The 18,713-nt window shown below is 45.0% G+C and overlaps 1 protein-coding gene across 4 annotated transcripts in view; it reads left to right on the plus strand.

Annotated features, from left to right (window-relative positions):
* Positions 1-303: 303 nt before the first annotated feature.
* LOC135546468 (2-(3-amino-3-carboxypropyl)histidine synthase subunit 1-like) overlaps positions 304-18,713 on the plus strand; it is a 106,347-nt gene continuing 87,937 nt past the window's right edge. For 2 of the 4 annotated variants that reach the window (XM_064974905.1, XM_064974906.1), the window contains exons 1-3: positions 314-381; positions 1,028-1,177; positions 14,753-14,816. In XM_064974905.1, coding sequence (XP_064830977.1) covers positions 330-381; positions 1,028-1,177; positions 14,753-14,816 — 266 coding nt within the window. In that variant the 5' untranslated portion in view covers positions 314-329. Of the gene's footprint in view, positions 382-653; positions 722-1,002; positions 1,178-14,752; positions 14,817-18,713 lie in introns of all 4 variants that reach the window. The other 2 variants (XM_064974907.1, XM_064974908.1) reach the window with 2 other exon arrangements.

Consider the following 18,713-nt stretch of genomic DNA (forward strand, 5'->3'; position numbering starts at 1 on the left):
AAATTAAGATCATACATCTGTAACTTGTGATGGGGCAAGAGAAGAGAACAGTAGGCCTACTAAGTTTGATTTGATAATGTTACTAAAAATGAAGCTTACTGTCAATGAAATAAAAAAGCATATATTTTCTATTTCATTCTGAACAAATGCGACATTTTCTATGATTTCGTGTCAATAGAAATTCAGATCCACAGACAGCGATACGCAACTCGATTATCTCACATCGATTGTTCCGCCTGCAACTGTTTCGGTATGATATGTTGGATATGATATGTTGGCTTCTGCATTAGATTACTGCTGCCTTTCTGTTTCCCACATGCACCGGAAACATGGCGGCGCTCACGGTCGAAACGCAAATCGTACCAGCTAAAAAATCAACCGGTAAATATGAGTCTCCGTTATAAAAATGCTATCACACGAGAAATAACCAAGAACGTGGTGTATGGGACATGCTTGAAAAAAACAGTGTAATAAATTGCCACCATGAATAAAGAATTATGACGCAGATAAAGCTAGCGACCAGCTAATGCTAATAACAAGGACAACTGACTCAACTGGTTTGAAAGAGTGATTAGCTTGCTAACTTATTTGATACTTACCTACAAGAACGAAATATATGAAAATTATAGAACACGTTTTTGAATATTTTTAAGGTCCTGGGTCTAACTTTCGTCATCTGCTTAGAAAACATGGGAGACCAGTTGGGGGACCCTGCTAAGCAGTAGGTTGCACCTATTTATGCTGTAATAAACTACACCAGCATTGTATTAACGTTTTGTTATGACTGGATTATAATTGTTTATGGAGTTGTGGTTTGTATAATTAGGCCTGTACAGGAATAGGGACTGTGGAATTTCAAAGCACTTACCAAAACAATATGTAACAACTCAGAAGAGTAACTTCATGTAAATTATTACCAATAATCATATGAGACTCTGCCCCTACACCGTATTTGATCTGAAGCCTCCTGTCTTGTCTGTGTTTGTCAACTATCTCCTACAGTAAAATTATTTGATTCTTCCCCAAGTACGAGGACCACGGCGGGTGGCCAATCAAATTCCTGATGAAATCCTGCAAGACCCAGAGTTACAGGAGGCTATCCGTGCTTTGCCTTCAAATTACAACTTTGAGATCCACAAGACAGTCTGGCGGGTGAGACAGGCCACGTCTAAGAGAGGTGAGCTCAGAATAGGCCTATTCATGACTTTTCTACTATCTATAGGGCTTGGATAAAGTATTTACCCCGGGTGGACTCCTTACTGGAAAAGACTAATAAGGTGTGTCTATCAGTTCCTGGCTAAGGATAACCTTAAACCCGGAGAACCTCAGAATAGCTAGTGTTGCTATATAGAAAGTTAACTTGCTATCTGAATACTTGAATATGCTTTATCATGCAGTTTTAATGTCTATCTATATCAGACACCATTAGTGAATGAGAGAACCAATAACAAACAAAAAAATAGGTAATGGTATGTTTCTCGAAGGTTATTGTTCTGGTAACTTGTGTTGTTGTGGTATTTACCAGGAAGGCCTAGCTCTTACTATAGAACATAGGAGTACCATGTTCAAATACTGCCTATCAACGTTATTGTCAGCAGTTGTCTCACAGCTAGAGGACGTTAAACTAAACTATCAACCTTAGGACATTCACAAGTTGGAGTCTGCTAGAGCAGCGTTTCCCAAACTCGGTCCTGAGGCCCCCCTGGGTTCACTTTTAGGTTTTTGCCTGAGCACTACACAGCTGATTGAAATAACAAACTTATCATCAAGCTTTGATTATTTGAATCAGCTGTGTAGTGTTCAGGCAAAAACCTAAAAGTGCACCCAGGGGTGGGCCCCAGGACAGACCCCTGTGAAGTGTTATAGGGTTGTGATGGTGATGAGAGGGTGAGGTGTTATTGGGTTGTGATGTTGATGAGAGGGGTTATTAGGTTGTGATGGTGATGCGAGGGGTTATTAGGTTGTGATGGTGATGGGAGGGGTTATTAGGTTGTGATGGTGATGAGAGGGTGAGGTGTTATTGGGTTGTGATGGTGATGAGAGGGGTTATTAGGTTGTGATGGTGATGCGAGGGGTTATTAGGTTGTGATGGTGATGGGAGGGGTTATTAGGTTGTGATGGTGATGCGAGGGGTTATTAGGTTGTGATGGTGATGAGAGGGGTTATTAGGTTGCGATGGTGGTGAGAGGGGTTATTAGGTTGCGATGGTGGTGAGAGGGGTTATTAGGTTGTGATGGTGGTGAGAGGGGTTATTAGGTTGTGATGGTGATGAGGTGTTATTGGTTGTGGTGGTGATGTGAGAGTTGAGGTGTTATTGGGTTGTGATGAGGGCTGAGTTGTTATTGGGTTGTAATGCTGATCAAATCCAATTTTATTTGTCACCTAAGACGAATACAACAGGTGTAGAACTTACCGTGAAATGCTTACTTACAAGCCCTTAATCAACAATGCTGTTCAAGAAATAGAGTTAAAGAAAATATTTACTAAATAATGTACAAAAATAAAAAGATGAGGGAGAGGAGTTATTAGGTTGTGATGGTGATGAGAGGGGTTATTGGGTTGTGATGGTGATGAGGGGTTATTTGGTTGTGATGGTGATTAGGGCTGAGGGGTTATTGGGTTGTGATGGTGATGAGAGGGGTTATTTGGTTGTGATGGTGATTAGGGCTGAGGGGTTATTGGGTTGTGATGGTGATTAGGGCTGAGGGGTTATTAGGTTGTGATGGTGATGAGGGGTTATTTGGTTGTGATGGTGATTAGGGCTGAGGGGTTATTGGGTTGTGGTGGTGATGAGAGGGGTTATTTGGTTGTGATGGTGATTAGGGCTGAGGGGTTATTGGGTTGTGATGGTGATTAGGGCTGAGGGGTTATTAGGTTGTGATGGTGATGAGGAGTTATTTGGTTGTGATGGTAATGAGGGCTGAGGGGCTATTAAGTTGTGATGGTGATGAGGAGTTATTTGGTTGTGATGGTAATGAGGGCTGAGGGGTTATTAGGTTGTGATGGTGATGAGGAGTTATTCGGTTGTGATGGTAATGAGGGTTGAGGGGTTATTAGGTTGTGATGGTAATGAGGGCTGAGGGGTTATTAGGTTGTGATGGTAATGAGAGCTGAGGGTTTATTAGGTTGTGATGGTGATGAGGAGTTATTTGGTTGTGATGGTAATGAGGGCTGAGGGGTTTTTAGGTTGTGATGGTGATGAGGAGTTATTCGGTTGTGATGGTAATGAGGGCTGAGGGGTTATTAGGTTGTGATGGTGATGATGAGTTATTCGGTTGTGATGGTAATGAGTGCTGAGGGGTTATTAGGTTGTGATGGTGATGAGGGGTTATTCGGGTTGTGATGGTAATGAGGGCTGAGGGGTTATTCGGTTGTGATGGTAATGAGCGCTGAGGGGTTATTAGGTTGTGATGGTAATGAGGGCTGAGGGGTTATTAGGTTGTGATGGTGATGAGAGGGGTTATTAGGTTGTGATGGTGATGAGAGGGGTTATTAGGTTGTGATGGTGATGAGGCTTAAGGGGTTATTAGGTTGTGATGAGGGCTGAGGGGTTATTAGGTTGTGATGGTGATGAGGAGTTATTCGGTTGTGATGGTAATGAGGGCTGAGGGGTTATTAGGTTGTGATGGTAATGAGGGCTGAGGGGTTTTTAGGTTGTGATGGTGATGAGTTATTCGGTTGTGATGGTAATGAGGGCTGAGGGGTTATTAGGTTGTGATGGTAATGAGGGCTGAGGGGTTTTTAGGTTGTGATGGTGATGAGGAGTTATTCGGTTGTGATGGTAATGAGCGCTGAGGGGTTTTTAGGTTGTGATGGTAATGAGGGCTGAGGGGTTTTTAGGTTGTGATGGTGATGAGGAGTTATTCGGTTGCGATGGTAATGAGCGCTGAGGGTTTCTTAGGTTGTGATGGTAATGAGGGCTGAGGGGTTGTTATTCGGTTGTGATGGTAATGAGCGCTGAGGGGTTATTAGGTTGTGATGGTAATGAGGGCTGAGGGGTTATTAGGTTGTGATGGTGATGAGAGGGGTTATTAGGTTGTGATGGTGATGAGAGGGGTAATTAGGTTGTGATGGTGATGAGGGCTGAGGGGTTATTAGGTTGTGATGGTGATGAGAGGGGTTATTAGGTTGTGATGGTGATGAGAGGGGTTATTAGGTTGTGATGGTGATGAGAGGGGTGAGGTGTTATTGGGTTGTGGTGGTGATGAGAGGGGTTATTCGGTTGTGATGGTGATGAGGGCTGAGGGGTTATTAGGTTGTGATTAGAGGTCGACTGATTAATCGGAATGGCCGATTAATTCGGGCCGATTTCAAGTTTTCATAACAATTTTACACCTTTTATTTATCCATTATTTAACTAGGCAAGTCAGTTAAGAACACATTCTTATTTTCAATGATGGCCTATTAACTGTGGGTTAACTGCCTCGTTCAGGGGCAGAACGACATATTTTTTTCACATTGTCAGCTCGGGGGATCCAATCTTGCAACCTTACAGTTAACTAGTCCAACGTTATAATCACCTCTCTCGTTGCACTCCTGTTACGCGAATGCAGTAAGCCAAGGTAAGTTGCTAGCTAGCATTAAACTTATGTAATAAAAAACAATCAAACAATCATAATCACTAGTTAACTACACATGGTTGATTATATTACTAGTTTATTTAGCGTGTCCTGCGTTGCATATAATCTGACTGAGCATACAAGTATCTGACTGAGTGGTGATAGGCAGCAGCAGGCTCGTAAGCATTCATTCAAACAGCACTTTCGTGCGTTTTGCCAGCAGCTCTTCGTTGTGCGTCAAGCATTGCTCTGTTTATGACTTCAAGCCTATCAACTCCCGAGATGAGGCTGGTGTAACCGATGTGAAATGGCTAGCTAGTTAGCGGGGTGCGTGCTAATAGCGTTTCAAACGTCACTCGCTCTGAGACTTGGAGTGGTTGTTCCCCTTGCTCTGCACTCACCCATACAGGTGACATTGATGGCACTGATACTCTCATCTAATAATCACACATAGAGAGCTAGAATGGAGGGGGCAAGAGGGAATGATGAAGAAAATAGCCCTATTCCATATACATTGTCCTACTTTTGACCAGAGCTCTTTAGGTACTATTTGGGATAGGGTGGCTTTAAGGATACTGACCATGTCTCTGTTCTGTATTGGTTTCATTAGAGAGTTTCTTCTCTCTCTGGGCTCGCAAAATCAAAGATCACCTTATCGTCTCTGCACTCTACCCCTCTCTCTCCCTCCATCTGTTTCTGCCTGGGCTTTGAACCCCTTCCACTCAGCCTCTCTCACTCATCCTCAGTTGAATTGGCGTCTTTGTTTTGGTCATTTCACTTCCTGTTGGAATGGAATGAAATGTAGCAAGCAAACACCATTGTTTTTACTGCCCAGCCTCAATTGTTGAGTGTAAACAGAAGCAACAGCTAAGTGAGCATACTTTTGGTTCTGGAGAGAAACCATAGCTCCTTAGAAACGTCAGAATTTCAGATTTGATTGTGTCGTAGCGTTTGCTGTCATTAAATGTGAAGACTGTATATTATTAAATCAGTTCTCTATGTGTAATTATTACGCGATTAAACTAATCACAGAATAGTAATTAGCTAGGAAGTCGGGGCACCACGGGAAAATGTTGTTTATAGAGTTTAAATTTCCCAAATATAACTATAACTATTTTATTATCTTATTGATTACCGTCTTCTATTAATATATTGTTACCTCATTAGTCTCATTCCTGAATGTCGCAAAACCTTGGAGATCTGCACGAACCCTAACATAGATCATGAATCAGTGATATACAAATTGGCTTAATTATTTATTTACTAACTCTAACTAATCAATCACAGAATTACATAAACAGAATTACATAAACACACAACAGTTAGTTATACATTGGGTACTAACATGTCACAAGGAAAAGTCCATAGTGGACGAAATCGATATGATGGCTTGGTAGACAAAGCAAAGGGGGCTCAAGAGCAGGAATGTCTGCTGGATTTACATTTTTTACATTTAAGTCATTTGGCAGACGCTCTTATCCAGAGCGACTTACAAATTGGTGAATTCACCTTATGACATCCAGTGGAACAGCCACTTTACAATAGTGCATCTAAATCATTTAAGGGGGGGGGTGAGAAGGATTACTTTATCCTATCCTAGGTATTCCTTAAAGAGGTGGGGTTTCAGGTGTCTCCGGAAGGTGGTGATTGACTCCGCTGTCCTGGCGTCGTGAGGGAGTTTGTTCCACCATTGGGGGGCCAGAGCAGCGAAGAGTTTTGACTGGGCTGAGCGGGAACTGTACTTCCTCAGTGGTAGGGAGGCGAGCAGGCCAGAGGTGGATGAACGCAGTGCCCTTGTTTGGGTGTAGGGCCTGATCAGAGCCTGGAGGTACTGCGGTGCCGTTCCCCTCACAGCTCCGTAGGCAAGCACCATGGTCTTGTAGCGGATGCGAGCTTCAACTGGAAGCCAGTGGAGAGAGCGGAGGAGCGGGGTGACGTGAGAGAACTTGGGAAGGTTGAACACCAGACGGGCTGCGGCGTTCTGGATGAGTTGTAGGGGTTTAATGGCACAGTCAGGGAGCCCAGCCAACAGCGAGTTGCAGTAATCCAGACGGGAGATGACAAGTGCCTGGATTAGGACCTGCGCCGCTTCCTGTGTGAGGCAGGGTCGTACTCTGCGGATGTTGTAGAGCATGAACCTACAGGAACGGGCCACCGCCTTGATGTTAGTTGAGAATGACAGGGTGTTGTCCAGGATCACGCCAAGGTTCTTAGCGCTCTGGGAGGAGGACACAATGGAGTTGTCAACCGTGATGGCGAGATCATGGAACGGGCAGTCCTTCACCGGGAGGAAGAGCAGCTCCGTCTTGCTGAGGTTCAGCTTGAGGTGGTGATCCGTCATCCACACTGATATGTCTGCCAGACATGCAGAGATGCGATTCGCCACCTGGTCATCAGAAGGGGAAAGGAGAAGATTAATTGTGTGTCGTCTGCATAGCAATGATAGGAGAGACCATGTGAGGTTATGACAGAGCCAAGTGACTTGGTGTATAGCGAGAATAGGAGAGGGCCTAGAACAGAGCCCTGGGGGACACCAGTGGTGAGAGCGCGTGGCGAGGAGACAGATTTTCGCCACGCCACCTGGTAGGAGCGACCTGTCAGGTAGGACGCAATCCAAGCGTGGGCCGCGCCGGAGATGCCCAACTCGGAGAGGGTGGAGAGGAGGATCTGATGGTTCACAGTATCGAAGGCAGCCGATAGGTCTAGAAGGATGAGAGGAGAGAGAGTTAGCTTTAGCAGTGCGGAGCGCCTCCGTGATACAGAGAAGAGCAGTCTCAGTTGAATGACTAGTCTTGAAACCTGACTGATTTGGATCAAGAAGGTCATTCTGAGAGAGATAGCGGGAGAGCTGGCCAAGGACGGCACGTTCAAGAGTTTTGGAGAGAAAAGAAAGAAGGGATACTGGTCTGTAGTTGTTGACATCGGAGGGATCGAGTGTAGGTTTTTTCAGAACGGGTGCAACTCTCGCTCTCTTGAAGACGGAAGGGACGTAGCCAGCGGTCAGGGATGAGTTGATGAGCGAGGTGAGGTAAGGGAGAAGGTCTCCGGAAATGGTCTGGAGAAGAGAGGAGGGGATAGGGTCAAGCGGGCAGGTTGTTGGGCGGCCGGCCGTGACAAGAAGCGAGATTTCATCTGGAGAGAGGGGAGAAAGAGGTCAGAGCACAGGGTAGGGCAGTGTGAGCAGAACCAGCGGTGTCGTTTGACTTAGCAAATGAGGATCGGATGTCGTCGACCTTCTTTTCAAAATGGTTGACGAAGTCATCTGCAGAGAGGGAGGAGGGGGGATAATAGTTCATCAGAGAGACTCTAGTTGCGTTCCCCAGAAGTCCCAAGGTTTTTCGTGGTTGTAGGTTGTTATAATGGATACGTCAGAGTACCATTTGGAAATGTTATTAGATAGGATGCGTTTAACAGACTAAAGTATTTCAAAAATCTGAATAATTGGTCTTTAATTTGTAGATTTCTTCACCATTTAAGCGTGTTGATGATCTCCACATTCTCTGGTCTTGTCCTTTTGTAGAGTTGTAGTTTAAACCACTTCACACACCAGCATCACCTGGCATGTTTTGGTCTAATGTAAATTTTGTCGGAAGTGTGTTTTATACTTTTAATAGAAAAGGGGGCGTTCCATTACGCCGGTGTAAATATCTGTTCTCACGGAGGGGTCACTGACTTGTTAAAACTTTATATGAAAAGCCATCCTCTCATTTAGAAAGCTAACATCACATTTCATCTTTTCAAAAGTAGTCTTATACTTAATCATTAACCTCTAGCGTCGAGCAATCCCGTATCCGGGAGCGTAATCATAGCCTCAAGCTCATTAGCATAACGCAACGTTAACTATTCATGAAAATCGCAAATGAAATGAAAGAAATATATTCACTCACAAGCTTAGCCTTTTGTTAACAACACTGTCATCTCAGATTTTCAAAATATGCTTTTCAACCATCGCTACACAAGCATTTGTGTAAGAGGTATTGATAGCTAGCATAGCATTAGCCTAGCATTCAGCAGGCAACATTTTCACAAAAACAAGACAAGCATTCAAATAAAATCATTTACCTTTGAAGAACTTTGGATGTTTTCAATGAGGAGACTCTCAGTTAGATAGCAAATGTTCAGTTTTTCCAAAAAGATTATTTGTGTAGGAGAAATCGCTCCGTTTTGTTCATCACGTTTGGCTAAGAAAAATGGAACCAAATGGAAAAGTGCACGCAGCTGGAGATTGCGCAATAATTTTTGACAGAGGACACCAAGCGGACACCTGGTAAATGTAGTCTCTTATGGTCAATCTTCCAATGATATGCCTACAAATACGTCACAATGCTGCAGACACCTTGGGGAAACGACAGAAAGTGTAGGCTCATTCCTGGCGCAATTCACAGCCATATAAGGAGACATTGGAACACAGCGCATTCAAAATCTGGGGCACTTCCTGTATGAAATTTCATCTTGGTTTCGCCTGTAGCATTAGTTCTGTGGCACTCACAAACAATATCTTTGCAGTTTTAGAAACATCAGAGTGTTTTCTTTCCAAATCCGTCAATTATATGCATAGTCGAGCATCTTTTTGTGACAAAATATCTTGTTTAAAACGGGAACGTTTTTTTTATCCAAAAATTAAAAGAGCGCCACCTATATCAAAGAAGTTAATTGTATACAACATTCATGTGCAAACCCCATAATTGAGAAGTGTATACAAACAAAGAAACAGTAATGTGTCTCCTGTCCTTCATGATGTCACCAAATGAAACATACTCGACATGACTGTTCCTTAAGTGTCCACAGACCACTCCATCTGCTTGGAATACAGAAATACTGTTCAATTATTCAACCTTTTGACGTTACCGTACTGCAAAGTCTTTCTCTGTGGTAACAAAAGGATTCTTCTTCAGTTTTGGCCGAGTGGGGTAAAGAGTTTTAGCTATTTATGACCGTCATAAACCTTTGGTGGGAGAGGGAGAGAGAGAGAGGGCTGTGATCCTCACCCAAAAAACGATTACAAATGCACAATCGAGAGCATGCTGTCAGGCTGTATCACCGCCTGGTACGGCAACTGCTCCGCACACAACCGTAAGGCTCTCCAGAGGGTAGTGAGGTCTGCACAAACTACCTGCCCTCCAGGACACCAACACCACCCGATGTCACAGGAAGGCCAAAAAAATCATCAAGGACAACAACCACCCGAGCCACTGCCTGTTCACCCCGCTATCATCCAGAATGCGAGGTCATTACAGGTGCATCAAAGCAGGGACCGAGAGACTGAAAAACAGCTTCTATCTCAAGGCCATCAGACTGTTAAACAGCCACCACTAACATTGAGTGGCTGCCGCCAACATACTGAACCAAATCTCTATCCACTTTAAAAATAAAAAATTGGATATAATTAACGTATCACTCGTCACTTTAAACAATGACACTTTATATAATGTTTACATACCCTACATTACTCATCTCATATGTATATACTGTACTCTATACCATCTACTGCATCTTGCCTATGCTGCTCGGCCGTCGCTCATCCATATATTTATATGTGCATATTCTTGTTCATTCGTTTACACTTGTGTGAATAAGTTTGTTGTTGTGAAATTATTAGATTACTTGTTAGATATTACTGCATGTCGGAACTATAAGCAGAAGCATTTCGCTACACTTGCATTAACATCTGCTAACCATGTGTATGTGACCAATAACATTTGATTTGATCTCAAGAACCTGTGCTATTCTGTCTGAAAATGAACAGAATGTACAGATTATTTTTAAGGCTAAAAAATGTATCCCCAGAATGCTTCTATTCTTCTTTGCACCAAATATAGACATTTTGGAGTGGTGCCGGAGCAATTTCATGTTGGGCGGCATGTAGCCTATCGGTTAGAGCGTGGGGCCACTAACCGAAAGGTTGCTATGTGGAATCTCCAAAGCCGACAATGTGAATTGATTGCACTCTAGGTTGTCTCGGGAGTTGGCATATGCAAAAAACATTTCCAATGAAATAGGACGAACATAAGCAGTCACAGAATTATTATATTCCATCCATTATTGTTAAATACTACAGCCAGGGCCCTCCCGGGTGGCGCAGTGGTTAAGGGCGCTGTACTGCAGCGCCAGCTGTGCCACCAGAGACTCTGGGTTCGCGCCCAGGCTCTGTCATAACAGGACGCGACCGGGAGGTCCGGGGGGCGACGCACAATTGGCCTAGCGTCGTCCGGGTTCGGGAGGGTTTGGCAAGGTTGCTCGGTGCACAGTGTTTCCTCCGACACATTGGTGTGGCTGGCTTCCGGGTTGGATGGCGCTGTGTTAAGAAGCAGGGCGGCTTGGTTGGGTTGTGTATAGGAGGACGCATGACTTTCAACCTTCGTCTCTCCCGAGCCCGTACGGGAGTTTTAGTGATGAGACAAGATAGCTACTAAACAATTGGATACCACGAAATTGGGGAGAAAAGGGGGTAAAATAAAATAAAAAAACACACAAAAAAAATACTACACGCTACAGCTTAACTGATCACATACTTTATCATACCTCAATTCCTCTCTATGTTGTCGATAGTTGTTCAGCCTTGCATACTGAATTGTACCTGTGAAAGTGGAGGGCAGGAAACAGAAGCAGGACAAAGTGAACAGAGAGACAAAACAACCTTGTGTGTCTGGAGGAACCATGAACATGTTTCCCTCAGGGCTGCGAAACAAACCCAGAGAACTGTTTCTCTCAGAGGAGACAGAGCAGCATCGCAAATAATCAAAATGTTTAGTAGCAGCAGTCAGAGACACGTATGATTTCCCTCTGGTCTTCTCCTTTAACACCTCTGAATTCTTTATGTTACATCTACACAAGTCTACAGATGTTTTTTGGAGTCTGGGAGAAGTCCTATTAGAGCAGCCAGCCACTAATTGCAGACAGAGGTTGAGGCAACTTTTATTTTCTGCAGCAGCACAAATCTGAGTGCAGATGAAATGTGTATAGTGTAACTGACCATTACGCTGAAGAAGTACAGACTGAACTGAACACAAGCCCCCCGAGCACCTTCCACACTGTTATAGAATGCTAATACTAGACAGAAGTCAAATCTGAACAGTACAAATCTCAGTGCTGGGGCCCGGCTAGTCAGGATTGGGGACTTGGAAGTGAACTTGTTTTTTTCAGCTCCTCGGCTGACCTTTTTCTCCATTCACTCACTAAAATTGGTTGCTGCACTCTCTGTTGACACCTCCCAGACAGAAATCCCCTTTTCTGACAGGCCGACACTCAAACCAATCACAAACTATCATATGTGCATGTTGGTACGTGTGTCCGTGGGAGGATGAATGACAAACACACAAGCATTCTTGACATTTTGTTTGTGTTAATGCTCCTGTGACATTCATGACATTTTAGCTCACATGTAAACACACACACACACACACACACACACACACACACACACACACACACACACACACACACACACACACACACACACACACACTAAACCTCTAAACCCTTGTGCAGAGCCTGTACACTGAGATCAGATGGAAAGAGAGCTCTTGGCTTCTGTCAGCCAGGGCTGTTGTGAGGCTTAGAAACCTTTCTCGGTTAATAAACTCGCCCTTTCCCAGGTAATGACCTGTCTCTGTCTGTCTACATGGTGCACAGTGATACCTTAACCTTCCATCAGAAAGACACACTCCTCTCCTCTCTCTCCTCCATCCATCACACTTCAGGGCCATTCTTTCTTTTTGTCAGCGCCCTTTTTACTTTTCCTAGGCCATTTTTTATTGTTCAGTGTTGTCTACAGCCCTGTTTTTGTTGTTTCTCTTTGCTGTAGGAACCCACTGCAGTATGTGAACATAGGCCTGAAATATTTATCGACACTGCAGTCTAAGTGTCCATTCACTGTAGTCACATGGTTTATCAAGGTGATGTGTGACAGGGTCAGTCTGACAGTGAAACATTGTCAACACTCTTCCCGATGTATCTAAAGTTGATTTAAACAGAGCCTCCACGAGTCCCAGTGTCTGCTAGAGCCAGCCCATTGATCTCAGCATGCACAGGAAATGCAGACTGGGTTACACTACCTTTGATGCAGGGAAACATTTAAAGTGTTCCTTCAATTACTGAAAATGACATCAAATTCAAGGGGATTTGCGAAACAGAGGACAGTGGACGAACGGCTTGTACATAAATATCACACTATGGTATAATCCCATTTGAGTAAAGAAAGGCTAAATATTCAATCATGCTGAGCACTTTACATAAGTATGCATAGCACAATATGTAACCACACCAACATAAGGACATCAGTCTGTTACCAAGACAACAGCTCTGGATAACCAATTTGCGCAAGGAGGACGCAATGGCTTGATGTGAGGGGAAAAAGCCTCTGTTATTCAAAATGGATCTGTTCCAATGTGAAATTAATGTGATATCAATTGAAGACTAAAAGGATTAGACCTACTGGGATGTGTTGTACATTTGCCAACATTGCAGAACCTGCAACACCTGTCTGCATTTAGCCAGCAATGGATGAACTAGCCTTCTAGCCTAGTTTTGAGTGAATCTATGTTGTACATGATAACCCAATTTTTGTAGGTTTTTGCCTTCCTGTTGACTGTGGCTACAGTATTTGTAATTTATGACAAAAAATAACCATGTTTGTTAGAAATGTAGGTCATTCAGGGCCTCCCGAGTGGTGCAGTGGTCTAAGGCACTACATCGCAGTGATGCGGCGTCACTACAGCCTGGGGTTCAATCGCTTGTGGTGGGCCGGGCGCCTACACGCTGACCCCGTCGTCAGTTGAACAGTGTTTCCTCCGGCACATTGGTGCAGCTGGCTTCCAGGGTAAGCGACCAGGTGTTAAGAAGCGTGGTTTGGCAGGTCATGTTTTGGAGGACGTATGACTCAACCTTCGCCTCTCCTGAGCCCACTGGGGAGTTACAGCGATGAGACAAGATCGTAATCACTAAATTGGGAGCAAAGGTGGTAAAAATGACAAAAAAAGATATGTGCTGGTCAGTGTGACGCGCTGTCTGAGTTTGAAATATGGGTTTAATTGTGGTCCGCCACAGAAGTCTGACCAGTGTTCTGTACGTTTTCCCAAAGGGTTTATGCCATTTCTCAGTTGCAGATATTACCCCGTCCCTTGTCCTCTTAGTGTTCTGTACGTTTTCCCAAAGGGTTTATGCCATTTCTCAGTTGCAGATATTACCCCGTCCCTTGTCCTCTTAGTGTTCTGTACGTTTTCCCAAAGGGTTTATGCCATTTCTCAGTTGCAGATATTACCCCGCCCCTTGTCCTCTTCCTCTGACTTTAAGTGTAGCTGTTTCTCCATGTCCTATAGCCTAGATCTCTATATCAGCAACATTTGTGTTATGTCTGATACGTCATCATGTTTATTTCATGTTTACAACCGACATCTTGCACATTCTCAACAATAGAAGGAAATTGGGTGAGAAACTGCACTAGGCTACATGTTGAGAGAGCATGCCTTTCTTTATAGCATTTTGTCTCTGTAAAGTTGTTGGCATCATTTTAAAGAGGTGTGATATTTTGTGTCTCAACCCTGGCAATGAGCCAACCCCCTGATGAAAGCATTTCTCATTGATTCGTCTTAGCTGGTGTCACACTCAAATAAGGTCCTACTGGAAACACATGCTGCTTTCAGCCCTTCACATCAGCAGCAGGACCAATCCTTCCTTTGTGTGATTGCTTGATTCCCATTTCACAGCGATTTGATCCATTTCTCCATGATATCTTAATGCTGCATGAGAAGAAGCACAACGTTTCCTGATTCTTAGCGGTCTGCATTGTGAGAGGGATATTTGTGTGTGTGACTGGGTTTGTGACTGTGACTCATGAAGCTGTTGGCTGTCATTGACAGAGACAGGTGGAGAAAAGGTGACTAATGGATTGCTAGGAGAAAAGGGAAGTGTGAATACAGAGCAGAGCTGATACACTTCCATTTCCTGTTGTGCATCTCTCAGTAAGATAAGACAACTGTAATGCAATGGACGGGAGAGAATTACCTTGAAATGTCAGCTTCCTTCTGTCTCAGTGAAGCACTCTAAAGTAATAACATAAGCTACAATATACATGTAAATACTGTCTAGGATGTATTAAATAACGTGGTTGTCACTCAAGCTGCAGTTCTGTGTGTAGGCTGGCTAGTTTGTCCTCTGAACCTTACCTCTGACTGTCTGGCGGTCTCTGTTCACAGTGGCCCTGCAGCTACCGGAGGGACTGCAGATGTTTGCCTGTGTCATCGCTGACATCATCGAGAGGTAGGTACAGCATACAAACACTCACCACTCACTAATGTTTTCAATAGGTGGCAAGTGTGACTCGTGCTCGTTTTAAAATTAAACAGATTCTAACTATTTGTTGTTAGCTAAAAACATTGATGTTTCTCCCTGAAACAGATCCCCTTGACTTTGTGTTAAAGTTTTGGTGGCTTTAGAAGGTGCTTGAGTGAGGGAGCAGTCGTTGTCCTTGCTTAAGTTGAAGTTGAGCCGGCATGGCCATTCTAGTCATTAAGCCAGCCAGTGTTATCATCATTCCCTGCCTGCCGCAGCCAGCTCATATCTGGTCTTCAGCAGAAAATTAGACACGATTGCGTCCAGGGCTCGAGCGGCTATCAGCGCTTCACTCGATCACGGTTGGAGGAGGGACAGCCATTATTCCTGTTAATTACATCTTGTTACAGTCTGCATAGACCCCTTTTGAACACAAACACTCCATCACACAGACACTCCATCACACAGACACTCCATCACACAGACACTCCATCACACAGACACTCCATCACACAGACACTCCATCACACATACACTCCATCACACAGACACTCCATCACACAGACACTCCTCCATCACACAGACACTCCATCACACAGACACTCCATCACACAGACACTCCATCACACAGACACTCCTCCATCACACAGACACTCCATCACACAGACACTCCATCACACAGACACACTCACACAAACTGATGCAGGAGTCCACACCTTCCCGTGGGTTGGAGTGCCTCGGCATCAGTCTTTTCAGTCATTAGTCTTGTATACACTGAGCTTTGGCCTGCGCCGTGCCAAAACAAGTTTGTGCAACATTAATAAATTGGTTGAAAAAAGGTAGTAACCCCAAAGAAAAACACTTCAGTTTACACCTAAAATATGCTTTTGAGGTGTTGAAAGAGGAGCTCTGTGTGTTTAAGGAATTCCTTGACTTCTGTGGTTGTTTCCTTCATCTTCTCATTTCACCCCTTTCTGCCTCTCTCTCTCTCTCTGCTGTGACGACTGTAAGGGTTATCTAAAAGAAGATGGCTGCATCACTCCACATCCAAAGTAGATTACTTTCCTATGTGTGTGTTCGATACTAATGAGGTTAGTTGATGGACGTAAAGGATAGTGAGCTTGGGAAGGGAAGCTTCCACATGGTTATCAATCAGAGCCCGTATTTGATTTCAGACAGGAAACGTAGTTCATGGTGTCCTCGTATGAAGCCATGCCTGTCATACCACAGTTATGTACCGTTGAGAAACAGGAACCGCAGTGGGCTGAAAGCGTTGACTTTCCCCTGTCCTCCTCCTCGACCCAGCCCTCCACTTTCCTTTTAACCCCTCTCCTCCTCCTCCTCCTCGACCCAGCCCTCCTCTTTCCTTTAAACCCCTATTCTCCTCCTCCTCGACCCAGCCCCCTCTTTCCTTTTAACCCCTCTCCTCCTCCTCCTCGACCCAGCCCTCCTCTTTCCTTTTAACCCCTATTCTCCTCCTCCTCGACCCAGCCCCCTCTTTCCTTTTAACCCCTCTCCTCCTCCTCCTCGACCCAGCCCCCTCTTTCCTTTTAACCCCTCTCCTCCTCCTCCTCGACCCAGCCCTCCTCTTTCCTTTTAACTTCTTGCGTCGCGCAATCCCGGATCCGGGATTCTATTTATAGCCTCAAGCTCATTAGCATAACGCAACGTTAACTATTCATGAAAATCGCAAATGAAATGAAATAAATATATTTGCTCTCAAGCTTAGACTTTTGTTAACAACACTGTCATCTGAGATTTTCAAAATATGCTTTTGAACCATAGCAAATCACTAATTTGTGTAAGAGTATGCTAAGCTAGCTTAGCATTTTGAGTAGCATTTAGCACGCAACATTTTCACAAAAACCAGATAACCAAATAAATAAAATCATTTACCTTTGAAGAGCTTCGGATGTTTTCAATGAGGAGACTCTCAGTTACATAGCAAATGTTCAGTTTTTCCTGAAAGAATCTTTGTGTAGGAGAAATTGCTCCGTTTTGTACATCACATTTGGCTACCTAAACGAACCGAAAATTCAGTCACCAACAACGTCAAACTTTTTCCGAATTAACTCCATAATATCGACCGAAACATGGCAAACGTTGTTTGGAACCCCTCTCCTCCTCCTCCTCCTCCTCCTCCTCCTCCTCGACCTAGCCCTCCTCTTTCCTTTTAACCCCTCTCCTCCTCCTCGACCCAGCCCTCCTCTTTCCTTTAAACCCCTCTCCTCCTCCTCCTCCTCGACCCAGCCCTCCGCTTTCCTTTTAACCCCTCTCCTCCTCCTCGACCCAGCCCTCCTCTTTCCTTTTAACCCCTCTCCTCCTCCTCCTCCTCGACCCAGCCCTCCTCTTTCCTTTTAACCCCTCTCCTCCTCCTCCTCCTCGACCCAGCCCTCCTCTTTCCTTTTAACCCCTCTCCTCCTCCTCCTCCTCGACCCAGCCCTCCTCTTTCCTTTTAACCCCTCTCCTCCTCCTCGACCCAGCCCTCCTCTTTCCTTTAAACCCCTCTCCTCCTCCTCCTCCTCGACCCAGCCCTCCGCTTTCCTTTTAACCCCTCTCCTCCTCCTCCTCCTCGACCCAGCCCTCCGCTTTCCTTTTAACCCCTCTCCTCCTCCTCCTCCTCCTCGAACCAGCCCTCCTCTTTCCTTTTAACCCCTCTCCTCCTCCTCCTCCTCCTCCTCCTCGACCCAGCCCTCCTCTTTCCTTTTAACCCCTCTCCTCCTCCTCGACCCAGCCCTCCGCTTTCCTTTTAACCCCTCTCCTCCTCCTCGACCCAGCCCTCCTCTTTCCTTTTAACCCCCTCCTCCTCCTCCTCCTCGACCTAGCCCTCCTCTTTCCTTTTAACCCCTCTCCTCCTCCTCGACCCAGCCCTCCTCTTTCCTTTTAACCCCTCTCCTCCTCCTCCTCGACCCAGCCTTCCTCTTTCCTTTAAACCCCTCTTCTCCTCCTCCTCGACCCAGCCCTCCGCTTTCCTTTTAACCCCTCTCCTCCTCCTCCTCCTCCTCCTCGAACCAGCCCTCCTCTTTCCTTTTAACCCCTCTCCATCGCTCCACTAGTGCCACGCCTCCCTCATTCCCTCTAATTTCTTCATCCCTCCCTGTACGGCCACCCCTCAGAGAGAGAGAGGAGGAGATAGTGGCCCTGTCTTATCAGCAGCACTGCTATCAGCAGGAGAGTTGTCTCTCATATCTGGGCTTAAACCAACATTGTATACGCTGTGTTCATCCCAGAGTCCTCTAAACTAAAGCCACCTCATCACCTCAGCCCATCTCACCCCATTTCAGCTAATGAGAGCAATTAACGGCAAATGATTGCTTTCCTCACGTCCTCACCTCCCTCACACCTCTCCTCCCCCTTCTCTCCTGCATGTCTCACCCTCGCACCCCATCCAGATCCTACAGATTATATAAAGAGCAGTTTCCTCTGTCATCAGTTGCTGTTGTTTGTGTTTCTTCTCTTCTCTGTATAAATAATTACATCGGCAACCTCATTTGACTCCCAGGTCACAATAGTTCACTGTCAGTAAATCTAGGGAATGGGCTTGGCCCTTGAATAGGGGATCTAGCTACAGAGGCATTGTTGGATAGTTGGTGTCCCTAATCACCATACTGTATCTGACCTCTACTCACCCTTCCCGTTCTGTGGGGTCAGCAGAGGTTTCTGTCAGATGTGGATGTTTAGTGACTAGTAAGGACCTGGCTCCATCTCACCTACTGGTGGGTGAGCTGATCGTGGATTTCAGGAAACAGCAGATGGAGCACCTCCCCATCCACATCGAAGGGACTGCAGTGGAGAAGGTGGAAAGTTTTAAGTTCCTCGGCGTACACATCACAGACAAACTGAATTGGTCCACCCACACAGACAGCATCGTGAAGAAGGCGCAGC

The sequence above is a fragment of the Oncorhynchus masou genome, chromosome 9 (genome assembly GCF_036934945.1).
Source record: "Oncorhynchus masou masou isolate Uvic2021 chromosome 9, UVic_Omas_1.1, whole genome shotgun sequence".
NCBI classification, from domain to species: Eukaryota; Metazoa; Chordata; class Actinopteri; order Salmoniformes; family Salmonidae; genus Oncorhynchus; species Oncorhynchus masou.